At 38.3% G+C, this 17,161-nt stretch overlaps 1 protein-coding gene across 1 annotated transcript; it reads left to right on the top strand.

The window, feature by feature from the left end:
- The first annotated feature begins 646 nt into the window (after positions 1 to 646).
- cbr1 (carbonyl reductase 1) lies at positions 647 to 15,313 on the top strand. Its single transcript, XM_057848997.1, has 7 exons — positions 647 to 789; positions 4,400 to 4,514; positions 4,584 to 4,753; positions 8,049 to 8,156; positions 8,216 to 8,424; positions 11,401 to 11,454; positions 14,841 to 15,313. Coding segments are annotated over exons 1-7 (831 nt in total). The 5' UTR covers positions 647 to 788; the 3' UTR covers positions 15,015 to 15,313.
- The last annotated feature ends 1,848 nt before the right edge of the window (positions 15,314 to 17,161 follow it).

Genomic DNA, 17,161 nt, shown 5'->3' with positions numbered 1-17,161 from the left:
ATTAATTTTTACTACAAGATATCTAAATACGTTTTTGTTACTGAACATTTTAGCAAATACTTGGTTAAAAAATAAGAGTTTATCAACGTTTAGATTACGTTATTGTGCTGAGAAAAAAAACTTGCAAATTGACTATACAGTAAATCTTCTTTAAAAACTTACCTTTCTTAGTACAATTCACCAGTCTAGTTCATCGCGTGCCGCTAATTTGAAAAGAAAAAGGTCCACCCATCAGGGAAATCATTATAAAATCCCAGTTCTCCGGTTGAAAATATATAGGGCTAAAAAAAATATTTTTTAGACTAATCTAGACCCATAAAAATACGATTTGAGGGGCGTTCAAATGCAATTTGCGACTCGGCATGTAATATTTCCTATAATTACGACACCACATGAATGCAGCATAATAAACGACAGGTGTACGGTGACAGAATCTACACTCGCGTACTAATGAAGTGGAAAAATACAATATATAATTTAGAAAGGTATGGATGAACATTTTTGGTCTAAAATAGCTTTTTAGGAAAGCAGAGTTTGGAACATGTTCAAATATTGATGAGAATTACAAATTACACGGGATTAAAGGAAAGAATTTGGGTATAAATAGTTGCTATGCAGAACTGGAACGGAAGGAGGCGGTAATGCTCCAGTATTTTGGCTGCCAACCGCCGTAAAGAAGAAGAGGAAGCTGTGCAGCAATACAACTAGGTAGGTGAGGTCTCGTGTTTTGGTAGTTACGTTCCAGCGGTTTCGATTTATCTCCGCCGTTCAACGCATCAAAAATTACAAGTAAGAAGCCTTTTTAAAAAAGCTTTTCTACCAATGCACAAAATAATACATCTGATTTTTTTTTTCTATATGCATGTTTTAAAGAACCGTCGAAAAAGTGAACGTTTGCTTAATCAGTCTGCTGTCTGATAGTTATGCATTGTTAACTTGAGGTCACGTAAGGACACGTCAAACATGTCTAATAAGTGAACATATTTGATTTAAAGTGCACAGTTTATTATTTTTTTACGTGAATATTTAGCTCAATCTGTGTCATGTGGGGGCAAAATTTGTTATTCACTTGCAGATGTGCATTCTAGTTGACTTTAAAAAGTTGATAAATGTTCAAAAGTTATTCACGCAAACTATTTGTGCATTTTTATTGTCACTTATTTGTCATGTTAATGCATGAAATGTAATGCAGTAAAATTCTGTCATATGCATTTTCTTTTGTGTTTTTTCCTGATTATGTAAGCAGAAACCAGTCACAATGACTAAGCAAAATCAGCACAATCAGATTAAAAAAAAAAAAAAAAATTTACATGTACACATTTTTTTTTCTTTAATGAAAGTTTAAGCATTCTAGGAGATATCACTCATTGCTCAAATCGCTTTTAAAAATGTCTGGAAGCATGATTGCAAGACCTGAATCTTCACGGATAAAATTTTCAATGACATGCACACTGTTTGCAGCAAGTGTGTAACTACATTTGTCAAATATTAGACAAGATTTTACACTTGCTGGATACGGATTCCAATAACAGCTTGCGCTTATTTGACCAGACAATGGGTTTTTTGTTTGTATTTGTAGAACACATAAAACACGGATCATGCTTGCATTTGCGTATGACTTTCATGTCAGCATGTCATGTAAACAAAAACATTTGTGTTGTAAATGTACTGAAGTGACATGGTATTTATGCTAACATGCTAATCGATAATCATAATCACACCTGCTTTTATTGTATTAGGTATTAAAGTAATACAAGCAATAAAAGAAGGTAGGCTACGTTTATGACTATTCATTTGCATTTTAGCAAAAATTACGATTTGCCTTCACTACATTTTCAACACAAATGTTTTTGTTAACATGACACGCTCACATGAAAGTCATACGTAAATGCAAGCATGATCCTTTCTGTTTGTCACAGACTTCATAATGATATTGACTGGTCAGTGTAGGGGGCCATCCCACAATCCGCTTCAGGTATTCGCAGTATGTCGCAGTGACACAGGCAGCGATCCAACGCCGGATTAAGGTTGAAAAAGTAGGAAAGCTGTACGGCATACAAACAGGAAGGATTGTCTCAGGAATGATTTGTTCGAGAACTCAAGGTATTTATTTATTTATTTTTTCACAAGACTTTTCAACGTAAAAAGGTCTCCGTTGTAAGGCTGCCACCACATTGACTAACACGCTAGCATCATACTTCGACATATTTACGTAAAATAAATGCTAACTGCATGTCTTTTTGTTGTTGTTTTTTTGCTTTTAACTAATAATCGAGACTGTTTTACGTTCATATCTGTAAAGAATTCAGGGATTTAAGCATTTATTCACAAGAATTTTTACCGGAAAGGTTCTGTTTACATAAGGTGGCCGCCACATTGACTAACAGAATAGCATCATACTTTGACATATTAAGGTAAAATAAATACTAACTGCACTTTTTTTTTTAAAAATTGTTTTCTTTTTTTTTTTGCTTTTAACCAAGAATCGAGACTGTTTTGTGTCCGTAGCTATAAAGAATTCAGGGATTTAAGCATTTATTCACAAGAATTTTCAATGAAGAAAGCTCATTGTCTGTGATTCCACCCGGTCAGCTCTGACGGCCATGCCAACATTGCAGGCCCTCTATTAATCGGCCCAGTGTCCCGTCAATATCATTATGAAGTCTATGTATTTGTGGAGGAAGAAGAAAAACGTTGTTTGGTCAAATAAGCGCAAGTTGTTATTGGAATCCATATCCAACAAGTGGAAAATCTTATCTGTCTCATACTTGACAAATGTAGTTACACAATTGCCGCAATTAGTGTGCGTGTCATTGAAAATTTTATCCGTGAAGATTCACATCTAACAACCGTGTTTTCGTGTTTTTCTGAATGGTAGTTCAGCAATATTTCCTAGAATGCTTAGGCTGTCATTAAAAAAAAAAAGGTGTTTAAAAAAAAAAAAAAAAAAAAAAAATTGCTAGCATGCAGGGAATGAATTCTGATTGTTCCTAGTTTTTGCCGAGTCATGGTGACTTGTTTCTGCTTACGTGATCAGAAATACGAATGAAAAGAATAGACTAGAATTGGTCTTTATTGTCATTGTCAGCAACAGAACATTGTGAACAACCAAATTGGACGTGGCACTCCAGTATAAACATATGTATTTGATAAATAAAATAAATAGAAGAATATACTGTATGCTTTAGAGCTATAAGTGCATAATTATAGCTTACTTACAATGTGATATGTACATGATGGAAAAAGTGACATGCTGTCCTAATTTTAGCAGCGTCATTTGTACAAAGAGTAAAATATGAATTAAAAAAAGAAGAAAAATTCTAATAAATAGAAAAGTGGTCCAAGTAATGTGCACGTTCAAGTTAAAAAGTGTTTCTTAGGAGTTCATAGTTTTTTTTTGTGTTTAAGGTAGCCAGGGAAATTGTATTTTTGCTAACATGTTAATCGATAAACCATAAAACTGCTTTTATTGCATTAGGTACTTAAGCAACACGAGCAATAAACGCAGGTATGTTTATGATTATCGATTAGCATGTTGGCAAAAATACAATTTCTCTTCAGCACACATAAACGAATGTTGAGGTTGGCCTGCATTTTTTCTCAACGGTGGAAACAAATTATTTTTGTAAATATTTTACCTTTGTCACTTACAAAGTTACAAAAAATAAACTAAAGGCCATTTGGGAAAATATTTTTATTTGATCTTTTTAAATAAAATTTAAAAAATGGAAACAAAAGTGAATAGTTTTTTTTCTCCCTTGTTTCTTATCCATTAAAATAGTATAAATATTAGAAATATAGAGAATATTTTTCCTTTTTTTTTATATATTGAAAATGTAACATAGGATAAAAACAAAGCAAAACTAAATAATAAGAGAATATTTAATACGAAGACACTCAAAAAAGAGCATTTGAATCATTATAGGCGAACAATTTCTCTTAACGATTCATTGACTGTCAAAATATTAGTTGATTTATTTGATATCAATCATCTGAGGTCACAAATTTGTTTTGTTTTCTAAAAAAATAAAACCGTAAAACCAATGCTGTACTTGTTTTAATAAAAAAAAAAAAAAAAGCCATAAAAAAATTTAAAAATACATGAATAATAAAAAATGTTTTTTCTCACTTTTTTGTTTTTTATTTTAAAAATGTAAAAAAAAAAAACATCCTAAATAAAAACAAAAAAAGTGGGAGGATATGGCAGCGAATGAACAAACATTACCGGTAGTTTGCTGCCATCCCTCTCAGTTCAAACGGATTGGACGTCTACGAGTGATAAACACATTTCAATTCACATCAGAAGAATAATTAGACGACGCATGATTGGACTTCTATCACTGTCAACGGCAGTAATAGAATGAATCTTTTCCCATTTCTTTACGTCCACTCGCTTTAGTGCTGTCCAGCAGGGTCGTCTTGGTAACGGGCGGCAACAAAGGCATCGGTAAAGCCATCGTGCAGGCCCTCTGCAAGGAGTTCCAAGGGGACGTCTACCTCACCGCCAGAGATGAGTGCGTCTTCTCGCGTGCCACTCAGGTGACCGCCACGAAATACTCACAGCTGTTTTTTCCTTTACACAGGGGGCGTGGCCAGGAGGCGGTAGCGTCCTTGAGCGCCGAGGGGTTAAAGGCCAATTTCCTCCAGCTGGACATCACCGACGTCACCAGCATCACCAGGGCGGCCGACTTCTTTAAACAAAAGTACGGCGGCGTGGACGTGCTAGTCAACAACGCTGGCATCGCTTTTAAAGGTACTGTAGAGATATTTGTTCCCGTACAGTAACGAAAATAAGTATTGATATTTTTTATTTATTTATTTATTTAATTTAATAAACCTGTCCTGTTCAGCTGTTTGACACAGAGAGTTGAAGTCTAAGTGTCCGGTTGGTCTAAACAGTTTTAATGTTTTCACATTGAGAGTATCACCTACTCCCAGCAAACAAGAAAAGAAAAATAATAACACACAACAACAAGAAATACATTAAACTTTTACACTAACTATGAATATGTTGGTGTGATTGTCAGCTAGATATATTTCCGGTTGACACTAGAGCTGGGAATCTTTGGGCACCTAACGATTCAATTACGATTACGATTCAGAGGCTCCGATTCGATTATAAAACGATTATTGATGCACCCCACTCCCTTTTTTTTAAATTTGTTTTGTACATTTGTTCCAAAATTGTTCAAAAATCCTCTCAGGCTAAACCAAATTACTATTTCAGTATCAAGTTAAAATATAGCAGTAAACAAATATACAAAAATAACAGTAAATAAAAAACTCCAGTCCCCATTCTATATCAGCAGCTTTAAACTACTTTCAATTAATTTAATGTTGTGAATCAACCGTTAAAGTTGTTAAAATTGCTCCTGTTATTCCATAATTTCTCTTTTGTCTACTTTCAACATGTTAAAGTTTTAAAACTATTTTAAAGATAGATTCAAGTCAATATTTTACCGATTTAGGAGTATTTTAGATAAAAAGTTAATTAGGTTCGCTTGGAAGGTTCGCAACAACAGCCTTGCAGGGAAGTGTACTGCTTTAAGATGGCGGCCGTTACTAACGTCCGCATCTAGTTTTTTGTAGATGTGCTGCTAACGATACCGAAGCTATAATGCATCTAGTCCTATATAAATGATATCTACCGTAACATAATGTAGCTTGTAGCAGCTTTTCGGCAGCGGTCAGGTATGTTGTTGGTTTTTTTTTAATCTCGTGGCATGAGTTGAGCTAGAGCCGTGAGTTGAGCATTGGCGTTACCCGAGGGGCCGGGTAATGAGAAGCATGATGTTTAGCTACTCTCGCTCCGTCTCTAATTGCGTACCGAAGACCGCACGGCGCGCTGAGTGTGTCGTACTTCTGCTTTACTTGGCATATTTCAATAATCGGAATTTGGATGTTTGTGAATCGTTCTCGAATCTTCCACGGCCGAATTGCGAATAATCTAAGAATCGGAAATTTTGCACACCTCTAGTTGACACCATGTGGGGCTCTGTTAACCAGGGAAAGAAGGGTGGGGGGAGTCTATGAGATAAGTGATTGGGAGGGGTGGAGTTTACACAAATCAGCTCTGTGATCTAGAAACCAGTAATCGTGTGAATCCCTTTACTGTAAGCCCGTTGGCAACCGACCGTACGTTGCCCCATCGCCAGTCCTGGCACCGAGGTCCCCCACCTGGGCGCGCCCAATCACATTCAGCCATGTGCGACCCCCACCAAACATGCAACAGCCACGTAGGCGAGCGCCTCCCTTGACTGTAAGCCCGTTGGCAACCGACCCTACGTTGCCCCATCGCCAATCCCGGCACCCGCGTCCCCATCAACCGGCCTTGAGGGATGGGAAAGGGGATGCACCACCAACCCCACGCCCACTTGAGAAAATCAATGTTAATATTTGGGACAGTAGCCTCTGATTACAATTACAGAGGTGAAATGTTTCCTGTAACTTTTCAACAGGTATGCACAGACTGCAGCAGGAATTTTGCACCACTGCTCCTCACAGCTCTTCTCTAGATCAGTCAGGTTTCTGGGCTGTCACTGAGAAATATTGAGTTTCTCCAAAGATTTTCCATTGGGTTTTGGTCTGGAGACTGGCTAGGCACCTCCAGAATCTTGATATGCTTTTTACAAAGCCAATCCTTGGTCATCCTGGCATGTTAGAAGATCCAATCATGACCCATTTTCAATGCCCTAACTTAAGGAAGGAGGTTAATCCCCTAAAATCTCACAATACATAGCCCTGGTTTTTAGAGCTGGGAATCTTTGGGCACCTAACGATTCGATTACGATTCAGAAGCTCCGATTCGATTATAAGATGATTATTGATGCACCCCCCTCCTTTTTTGTACATTAGTTCCAAAATTGTTCAAAAATCCTCTCAGGCTAAGCCAAACTACTATTTCAGTATCAAGTTAACATATAACAGTAAATAAATATACAAAAATAACAGTAAATAAAAAAACTCCAGTCCCCATTCTGAATCAGCAGCTTTAAACTACATTCAATTAATTTAATGTTGTGAATCAACTGTTACAGTTGTTAAAATTGCTCCAGTTATTCCATCATTTCCCTTCTGTCTACTTTTGTCAAAGTTTTTAAACTATTTCATCATTTAAAGATAGATTCAAGACACGATTCTGCCGATTTAGGAGTATTTTAGATAAAAAGTTAATTAGGTTTGCTACAACAGAGCCTTCTAGAGAGGCTGCTTTAAGATGGCGGCTGTTTACTTACGCCGGATAGTCTGTCATTTCGCATCTCTGTTCAATAATACATGTTCTAACACCGACGTCGTCTGTCTTTTGCATCTAGTTCTACATATATATGATATCTACTGTAGCTGTATGTTTGTTGCAACTAGCAACTGGCCGACTTTTTTTTTTTTTTTTTATCTAGCGGCATGAGTTGAACATGATATTTACTCTCTGTCCATTCCTCATTGATTCCCAAAGACCGCGCTGACTGTGTTTTACTTCCGCTATACCTGGTATAATTCAATAATCGGAATTTGGAAATTTGTGAATCGTTCTCGAGTCTTCCACGGCCGAATCGCGAATAATCTAAGAATCGGAAATTTTGCACGCCTCTACTGGTTATCCTCTCTTTAATACAGTGCAGTGGTCTAGTCCCAGAAAAACAGAAAAACGCACCCAAAGCATGATGGTACCGCACCCATGCTTCACAGTAGGGGTGGTGTTCTTAGGATGGTACTCACCGTTCTTCTTCCTCCAAACACTAGTGACTAGATTAAATCAGGAAGTGACGGCGACATGACCACTTCCTTTTCCCTAAACCAAAATCAATAGGAAATGACTTGTAAATGACACTAAATCAACAGGAAGTGACTAGTAATTGCCCCAAAAGGAAAAGGAAGTGACCCAAAATGAACTTATTGCCCAGCATTGACTGCCACTGGCGGCCATAGACGTCAAACGTTCTTGACCCATGTATCGATAATTGATATATCACCATATCGTGAGATCGTTATTTTGAGGTACCCAGGTTCCTGATGCTAACCACTTGCAATTTCCGTACTATCCTGTTTAGTGGCCGATACGACTCCCTTTGCCGTCCAGGCCGAAGTGACGCTGCGGACCAACTACTTCGCCACCCGGGACATGTTGACCCACTTCCTGCCTCTTATCAAAGCTGGAGGTGAGTGCAATATTAAGTCCTTGAATTGGCACCATTCAAACACCATTCGTCTCCTCCAGGCCGCGTGGTCAATGTGTCGAGCTTCGTCAGCGTGCGCAGCCTGAACATGTGCAGCCCGCAGCTACAAGAACGTTTCCGCAGCGAGGACATCACCGAGGAAGAGCTGACGGGGCTGATGGAGGATTTCGTGGCGCTCGCCAAGAAGGGCGAGCACAAGCTCAAGGGGTGGCCTGAGACCGCCTACGGGGTTTCCAAGATCGGCGTGACGGTACGACGCAAACACGTGGCCGCTGAGTTGCTGGACTCTAGTATCACCAGGCAGGGGGAAAAACATTAGCGTAGCGAGAAACCTACAAGTACGGAACAAAACGATTGGACAAAAGTATTGTGACACGTACAGAAAATGTTTTTTTTACATACGTTGCTAGAGCCTGCGACTCAGGTGCGACTTATACAACCCCTAGCAAAAAGTATGGAATCACCAGTCTCAGACGAGCACTCACTCAGACATTTTATCATTTAGAAGAAAGCTTGAAAAAAATAATGAATTAGTTGAAAAAGTGCAACTGTTTAAAATTCAGAAACACTAAAAGAAATGAATAAAAAACATTGTAGTGGTCAGTAAATGTTACTCTTTATAAAGCAAGTGCAGGGAAATATATATGGAATCACTCCTTTCTGAGGAAAAAAATATGGAATCATTAGAAACAAACAAAGAAATAACAATCAAAACACATCTCTAGTATTTAGTAGCACCACGTCTGGCTTTTATGACAGCTTGCAGTCTCTGAGGCATGGACTTGATGAGTATTCTTCATAAATTTGGTTCCAACTCTCTTTGATTGCAGCTGCCAGATCATCCTTGCTGTGGACAATTTTAAAGTAGGGTTGAAACCTGGACTATTTGCAGGCCATGACATTGACTGGATAAGTCTTTCTCCAAGGAATGCTTTAAGTTTTAGCTCTGTGGCAAGATGCATTGTCATCTTGGAAAATGACAAACATATATTCAATTGACGGGATAAGAAAGCTGTCTAAAATTTCAATGTAAACTTGTGCATTTATTGAAGATTTAACCACAGCCAGCTCCCCAGTGCCTTTGCCTGGCATGCAGCCCCATATAATCAAGGACTGCGGGAAGTTTGATGTTTTATTCAGGCAGTCATCTTTGTAAATCTCACTGGAACAGCACCAGACCAAAGTTCCAGCATCATCACCTTGTCAAGAGTCAAGAATCTCCATTGGAGTCCATGCCTCAGGGATTGCAAGCTGTCATAAAAGCCAGACGTGGTGCTACTAAATACTAGAGATATGTTTTGATTGTTATTTCTTTGTTTGTTTCTCATGACTCCATATTTTTTTCCTCAGAATGGAGAGATTCCATATACTGTATTTCCCTGCATTTGCTCTATAAAAGTAACATTTACTGACCAACACAGTCCTTTTCAGAAGTACTTTTCTAGTTCATGTTGCAACCTTATTTTGGAGTTGAACCTTATAAGGATTTGCGATTTTTTTTTTTTCTTCTTCTCCCTATGCTGTACTAATAATTAGTGTTGGGCATCGATGGGACCCGGTTCTAACACTCCAATGGTCCCGGAACCGTTCGAATTTTAAAATTTTGATTCCATGTTTCGATGCTCTGACCGCCGAGCGGAAAAAAATTGCTGCCAAAAACCACGAAGAAGCCACAAGAAGCGCGTGTTTGTGCACTGCAAGTTGATTATAACCATGGATACGGTGTGGCGGTGCTCAAAAGTTGGGCTGAACTTTACAAAAAAAAAGACCAGTCAGTTCACTGCAACATTTGCAACACAACTACAGTCCGTGACAAAAGTCTTGTCGCTTATCCATTTTATAAAAACAGTTACTAATAACCTGACTTTTAATTATTGAATTGGTTTTAGAAATGGCTCATATGAAAGCGAAGAACCTCCCAAATCATGTTGAATGTACAAAAATATTTTTTTCATTGAAAATTTATCATTTAATGAAGACAGAGGTCAAATTTTGGCAAGACAAAAGTTTTGTTGCCTACAGAAAGTAGTGTGAAAATTGAACAAAAAATGTACTTCAAATACAAAAATATGTTACATAACATAAGCGAATTAAGTAGTGGTGCTGTGAGATCCAAATTTGATATTTTGTATGACTTCCATGGGCTTGAAGGACTGCATCCACGCGGTTCGGCAAGGATTCATACAAGTCATCAGAAACCTCAAAAAAGCAGTATTGCATGCTTCCTAGAGTTCATCAGCATTCTTGGGTTTCGTCTTCCATGCTTCCTCTTTCATCCTGTTTATGTCTGGTGACTGAGCTGGCCAGTCCTGGAGGATCTTGATGTTCTTTGCCTTGAGGAACTGTGAGGTAGAGATTAAAGTATCCGATGGAGCACCATCCTGCTACAGAATTTGTCCCTTTTTATGGTTAGGAATGTTAGAGGCAGCTAAGATTTGTTGATATTTCAGACTATTTATGTTGCCGTCCACCCTGCAGATCTCTTGCACACCCCCATACTGGATGTAATCCCAGACCATGATTTTGTCAACACCAAACTTCACTGTTTTCTGAGTGAATCTCTGATCCATGCAGGCTCCAGTAGATCTCCTGCAATATTTGCGTAGACTGTGGTGTATTTCAATGGAAGATTCACCTGAAAAATCCACCTTTTGCCACAAAACAGTGAAGTTTGGTGGTGGCAAAATCATGGTCTGGGGTTACATCCAGTATGGGGGTGTGCGAGAGATCTGCAGGGTGGAAGGCAACATAAGTAGTCTGAAATATGAACAAATCTTAGCTGCTTCTTCCATTCCTAACCATAAAAAGGGACAGATTCTGCAGCAGGATGGTACCCCATCGCATACTTCAATCTCTACCTCAAAGTAAAGAAGATCAAGATCCTCCAGGACTGGCCAGCCCAGTCACCAGACATGAACAGGATGAAAGAGGAAGCATGGAAGACGAAACCCAAGAATGTTGATGAACTCTGGGAGGCATGCAAGACTGCTTTGTTAGATGTTCCTGATGACTTCATCAATATATTGTATGAATCCTTGCCGAACCGCATGGATGCAGTCCTTCAAGCCCATGGAAGTCATACAAAATATTAAAATTTGGATCTCACAGCCCCACTACTTACTTCACTGTTATGTTCTGTAACATATTTTTGTATGTGTATGTTGTTTGTATGTGATCGGGAGATCATTCTGTGTCTTAATTGATGTGTATCTGTGTGTTTATTTAGACTTTATCCATGATACATGCCAGGCGTCTTTCCAAGGAGAGGCCAAATGATAAGGTAAGGAGCTGGCATCCTCTGAAAGTCTCTAATATAGGGGTCAGCAACCTTAGATACTCAAAGGGCTGTTTTAAGTGTATCCCACCAAAAAATAAAATACCAGGAGCACCCCCAACACACACACAAACTTGAGTTAAATCCATAGTTTGCCTATTAGAGGCCAAATATTATATATTTTTTAAGAGCGGCCATGTTGGTAGGGGCGACGTTCCCATGAAAGTCAATGCACTGACATTGAAATGAAATTATAACTACCCTAATTTTCGGACTATGAACCTCCACATTTTGTCTTCATTTTGAACCCTGCGGCTTATAGTCCAGTGCGGCTTATTTGTTGATTTATTTGTGGTAATTGGTAACACTTGATGTGACTGCGGTGTCATAAGAGTGTCATAAGACTGTCATATTATGACACTATCATGGGCATTACTGAATGCTTATGACAGATGTCATTTAAGTCTCATCCGGCAAATTATGTCACTAACTCCAATTATCAGTTTGGATCTTCTATATCCATTCAAAAGTGAGATCATTTGCCGGATAACACTAAATGACATCTACTATAAGCATTCATTAATGTTAATGACAGTGTAATGTCATAATTATGATTGTCAAATGACAGTCTTACGGCGGCACTGTCAAAGTATTACCAAATAGCATAACTAGCAATTAATGAAACAAATGGAACAGTAACTGAAGAAATAATTAGCACAGAACATGAGTTTTGATTGTTATGTATATTAGGGCTGTCAAAATTATGGCGTTAACGGGCGGTAATTAATTTTTTAAATTAATCACGTTAAAATATTTGACGCAATTAACGCACATGCCCCGCTCACACAGACTAAAATGACAGTATAGTGTAATGTCCACTTATTACTTGTTTTTTGGTGTTTGGCTCCCTCTGCTGGCGCTTGGGTCCAACTGATTTTATGAGTTAGTACCATGAGTGAACATGCTGTAATTATTGACATCAACAATGGCGAGCTACTAGTTTATTGTCTGATTGAAAATTTTACAAATTTTAATAAAACGAAAACATTAAGAGGGGTTTTGATATAAAAATTCTATAACTTGTACTAACATTTATCTTTTAAGAACTACAAGTCTTTCTATCCATGGATCGCTTTAAGAGAATGTTAATAATGTTAATGCCATCTTGTTGATTTATTGTTATAATAAACAAATAAAGTACTTATTAGAGCAGGGCGGTAAACCGAAAATTTACAGTCACCGAAATTCTTAACGATGACCGACGTAATTTTGACCATGTCGGTAAATTCGGTAAATTAATAAAACAAGAAAATATAGTCTTTTCATCCCGCTTTGATTCTGTGTTGTTCGTCTATGTTCATTCCCCTTTAAGAAAGCAGTGAATGTGCTTACGTAGGGAGTCACGTGATCATCAGGAAGCCAATCAAATAAAAGCCCGGTAAGCTAACGCTAGCAGCTAACGCTACAAGCAAAACGTGATGGAGTGTGGCTTAAGGGAGGTTCACCAAACTTTCAACCGACATTTAGTAGACTCTTGGTGGCATCCAGACGGGCTTTCACCCGCTGTCCTCCTTTGTTCTCACGATTTCCGGAGATGGTGCTTTCAGTGCTTTCTACTGGTAGCCAGGCTAACGCTAGCTAGCGGCTAACGCTACAAATGAACGTAATGGAGTCGGATAGCGACTCTAACTTGTCGAAACGGCTGAACTTAATGAGTGGATTGGGCACGGACTGCATCTAGCAATTACTATGTGGCGTTATTTTGTATCTGTCTGTGTGTGATTCCTCTGATAGCTTTTGTGATGGTAAAGCATTCAGCATAAAGTACAATCCAACGGCAAAACTTATAATGACCGAGAAATGGCCCCGGCTATTTTTATTGTGCGTGCATTTATTAAAAAATGCACTGGGGGGAAAAAAACCCTTAAACCATAAAGTAAACACTTGTATTTAATAATTATGTCACAGCAGCCATTAACAATAAGTTGTCTTTTTGAAGTGTACTGTTCAAGCTGCAAGTCATTTGTGTTACAATTACATGTTTGCACAGGCATATTGATTTTGACAATGTACATTGTTCAAGTCATACACGCTGTTATAAATGTTCATACTTGAATTCTTTTTGCTTACAATACATTTTTATAAACTTAATGTTTAGACTGCATGTACAATTGTTAAATACAGTATATCAAATTGAATGCTGGTAAATAAATCAACAAGAAATAGTTAATCTGTATTTCATGCATTGATTCAGATTTTCAAATTATATAACAGTCCGCTTGGGCGAATTTATCGTCATTTATCGTTATCGAGATAAATCTGCTCAATTTATCGTGATACATGTTTAAGGCCATATCGCCCAGCCCTAGTACTTATGTACCGTATGTTGAATGTATATATCCGTCTTGTCTTATCTTTCCATTCCAACAATAATTTACAGAAAAATATGGCATATTTTATAGATGGTTTGAATTGCGATTAATTACGATTAATTAATTTTTAAGCTGTAATTAACTCGATAAAAAATTTTAATCGTTTGACAGCCCTAATTAATGTCTGTAGCGCTGCAATGAATGCTAGGAAGCATGTTGGACAACAACAGTGTTGACAGCAGGTGGCAGCAGAGATTGACTGTCTCCCCCAGGGGAGCAGTGATGGCCAAATGAATCAATGAAGCTTTGCAGCCAATTGGTTCAAAGCTTCATGGTGGTTCATTTGACAGTCGAATGATGCAACTGTCAAATAAAGTGTTACCGGTTAATATCTTTTGGTGTAAATATCCCATAATACAGTGAGGACAGCTGCGGCTTAGTCCAGTGTGGCTTATCTATGAACAAATGCTGTTTTCGTGTCAAATTTGGTGGGTGTGGCTTATAGTCAGGTGCGCCTGATAGTGCGAAAATTACAGTAGCTTATTTCTCAACAGATTATTTTATCAATGTCAAAGTATTTGTGATTTACTCAGTGCCTGCTGTTGATGGCGCGAGACGTCTAATCCAGGGGTTTTCAACCCAGTCCTCAAGGCACACTGTGGGTCCTGGTTTTTGTTCCAGCCGATCCAGCAGAGACAGTTGAACCAATGAGGCTTCTGCTAAAACAAGCCACACCTGACTGCAATCAACTGATTGCACTTGTAAAACACCAGATTGGGGAAAAAGTGTTGTCATCTTGTTTGGTAAGAATGAAATCCTGCACCCACAGTGTGCCTTAGTGGAATAGGTTGGGAACCCCTGGTAGATTGGACGTCCACTAGTGATAAACTTAATTCAGGTCACAACAGAAGAATGACTGGGTGTCTATCGTCGTCAATGGCACAAAGAGCCACATTCGGCTCTGGAGCCGCAGGTTGCAGACCCCCTGCTCTAACGTCATCGTATGAACTTCCCGACCAGATCCTAGTGAACGCGTGCTGTCCCGGCTGGGTGCGCACCGATATGGCAGGCCCGAAAGCCACCAAGTCTCCAGAGGAGGGCGCCGAGACGCCCGTCTACTTGGCCATGCTGCCCGCCGGCGCTTCTGAGCCTCACGGCAAGTTCGTGTCTGACAAAACAGTCCACAAATGGTGAAGTCCACGACGTTGCCCAAACCTCGTTGGATTGTTTTAAAGGGATTTTTTTTTTTTTTTAAGATTTGAAATACACTAACAATTTGCACATTTATTACCGACTATTTCTTGATTAACCCATCAATGCCTGAATTTACATTAAAATGGATTGGACATCGCCGTCTGAAATTAGAGCATTCATTGATTTTTACTTTCATTTTGACTGTTTAGCGTTGCCTTTTTTTGAGGACTTTGATGGATTTGTGGAGTGATTGATGTGAAAACTTTGTGAAATTCTTAAATAAAGTACAATTGAACTCAGTTTTGCTCCCGCTGCGCACCTGTTAGCGCGCATGTAAGCGTATGTTTTTCATGTGCCCAGTAATGCGGTGCATCTTGTGTGTATGTTACAGTGTATCACAAAAGTGAGTACACCCCTCGCATTTCTGCAGATATTTAAGTATATCTTTTCATGGGACAACACTGACTAATAGAGCTGAAACGAATACTCGAGCAACTCGAGTTTAAAAACTGATCCGAGTAGTTTTATTCACCTCGAGTAATCGTTTGACAGCTCTAAGCATCACGTTTTGCTCGGACTACTTTTAATGCGGCACAACGCGCTGATGTCACGTGCGTAGAGGAAGAAGCACAAAAAAAAAAAAAAAAAAAACTTACTGCAACCGACAGCCGCTACAAACGACGCCGACATTGCTAAATACTAGCCCGCATGATGCTACGTTGGCAGCAGATAGCGTCTGATGCGTCTCATAGAGATCACATGTATGTTGAACTAGATGCTAAATGACAGACTCGGCGGCGTTTGGGCAACGTTAGTAAAAGCCGCCATCTTAAAGCAGTAGAGCGCTAAGCGCCAATAAATAAGATTAGGGCTAGGTTTCTATTAATTATGACTACTGTCGATGCGTGGCTAACGTGTCTTACATACAGGCTTTAAGATAACATAGTGATGAGGGTGTAAAATCGTAATAATGCTATCATTTTTAGCTCAGTAGTCATTGCTGGATAAAACACCAAGTAGCACTGGTCCCTAATGTGCTCCAATAGAGCCTGTATCATACATTTATTTTGAACACTGCAAAAACTCAAAATCCTATCAGGACTTTCAGTTTAGACTAACTTAAAACTGAACTACAATTTAAAAATGGCTTGACACAAATAGAAATTCAATTGAAACACGTGGGAAAAAATCCCAACTTTTAAATGATGTGTGTTATCAAGCGTAACGGCATTTTTAGGTAAGATATATATATATATATATATATATATATATATATAATTTTTTTTTTTTTTTTTTTTTTTTTAATCAGATCTAAAAGTTTTTTGAGTGAAAGCAGTGAATTAGTCTTTTTTTTTGAAAATTATTCTAGTTACATCTGAGATGCAATTGTTGGCTGTTTTCAACAATATACATCGAAAATAAAGACATTGATTGAAAATGGTTCAAGATTAGATGAAATGTGTTGTTTTCTCATGTATATTTATAATTGCTCTTCACCTAAAATTATATTTGTTTTATCCGATTACTCGATTAATCGATAGAATTTTCAGTCGATTACTCGATTACTAAAATATTCGATAGCTGCAGCCCTACTGACTAAATGACACTTTGACACAATGAAAAGTAGTCTGTGTGCAGCTTATATAATAGTTAATTTATTTTCCCCTCAAAATAACTCAAAATTTAGCCATAAAAATCTAAACCCCTGTATTCGGCGTATTCGTATTTGACATAATACAAAAGATGTTTACTCACTTCCTCGTAAGTCCTATAGACCCTATCCACGTGACGTCACAACTCCACTCTCCTGAATGGTCCCGCCCAATTGTCCGTCAAAACATAGTGTTAACCTGTTACGGCTACGTACATACCTCCTATTTACGGCGTGTTTTTCTGCTCCTTAACATTAATAATCAAAATGGTGAATGCGTGTGTGGCTGTTGGTTGCACTAACAGAGAAGATGGAAGGAGAGACTTGAAGTTTTACCGTATTCCGAGGGATCCAAAGAGGAGAGCGAAATGGACGGCTGTAATTCGACGTGAAAACTGGGCACCAAAAAATCACAGACTATGTAGTAGTCATTTTATATCCGGTAAGATGCATTTAAGATATACTTAGAGGGTTTTGGGCTGACAAATAACCACAA

This window comes from Corythoichthys intestinalis, chromosome 10 (genome assembly GCF_030265065.1).
Source record: "Corythoichthys intestinalis isolate RoL2023-P3 chromosome 10, ASM3026506v1, whole genome shotgun sequence".
NCBI lineage: Eukaryota > Metazoa > Chordata > Actinopteri > Syngnathiformes > Syngnathidae > Corythoichthys > Corythoichthys intestinalis.
Note: the sequence above shows the minus strand (reverse complement) of the source record. Positions and strands in the feature narration are given on the sequence as shown.

Coding starts and splice junctions, on each gene's coding strand:
- cbr1 (XM_057848997.1), top strand. Junction 4,754..8,048: donor CGCTGGCATCGCTTTTAAAG/GTACTGTAGAGA, acceptor TATCCTGTTTAG/TGGCCGATACGACTCCCTTT. Junction 11,455..14,840: donor AGGAGAGGCCAAATGATAAG/GTAAGGAGCTGG, acceptor CTTCCCGACCAG/ATCCTAGTGAACGCGTGCTG.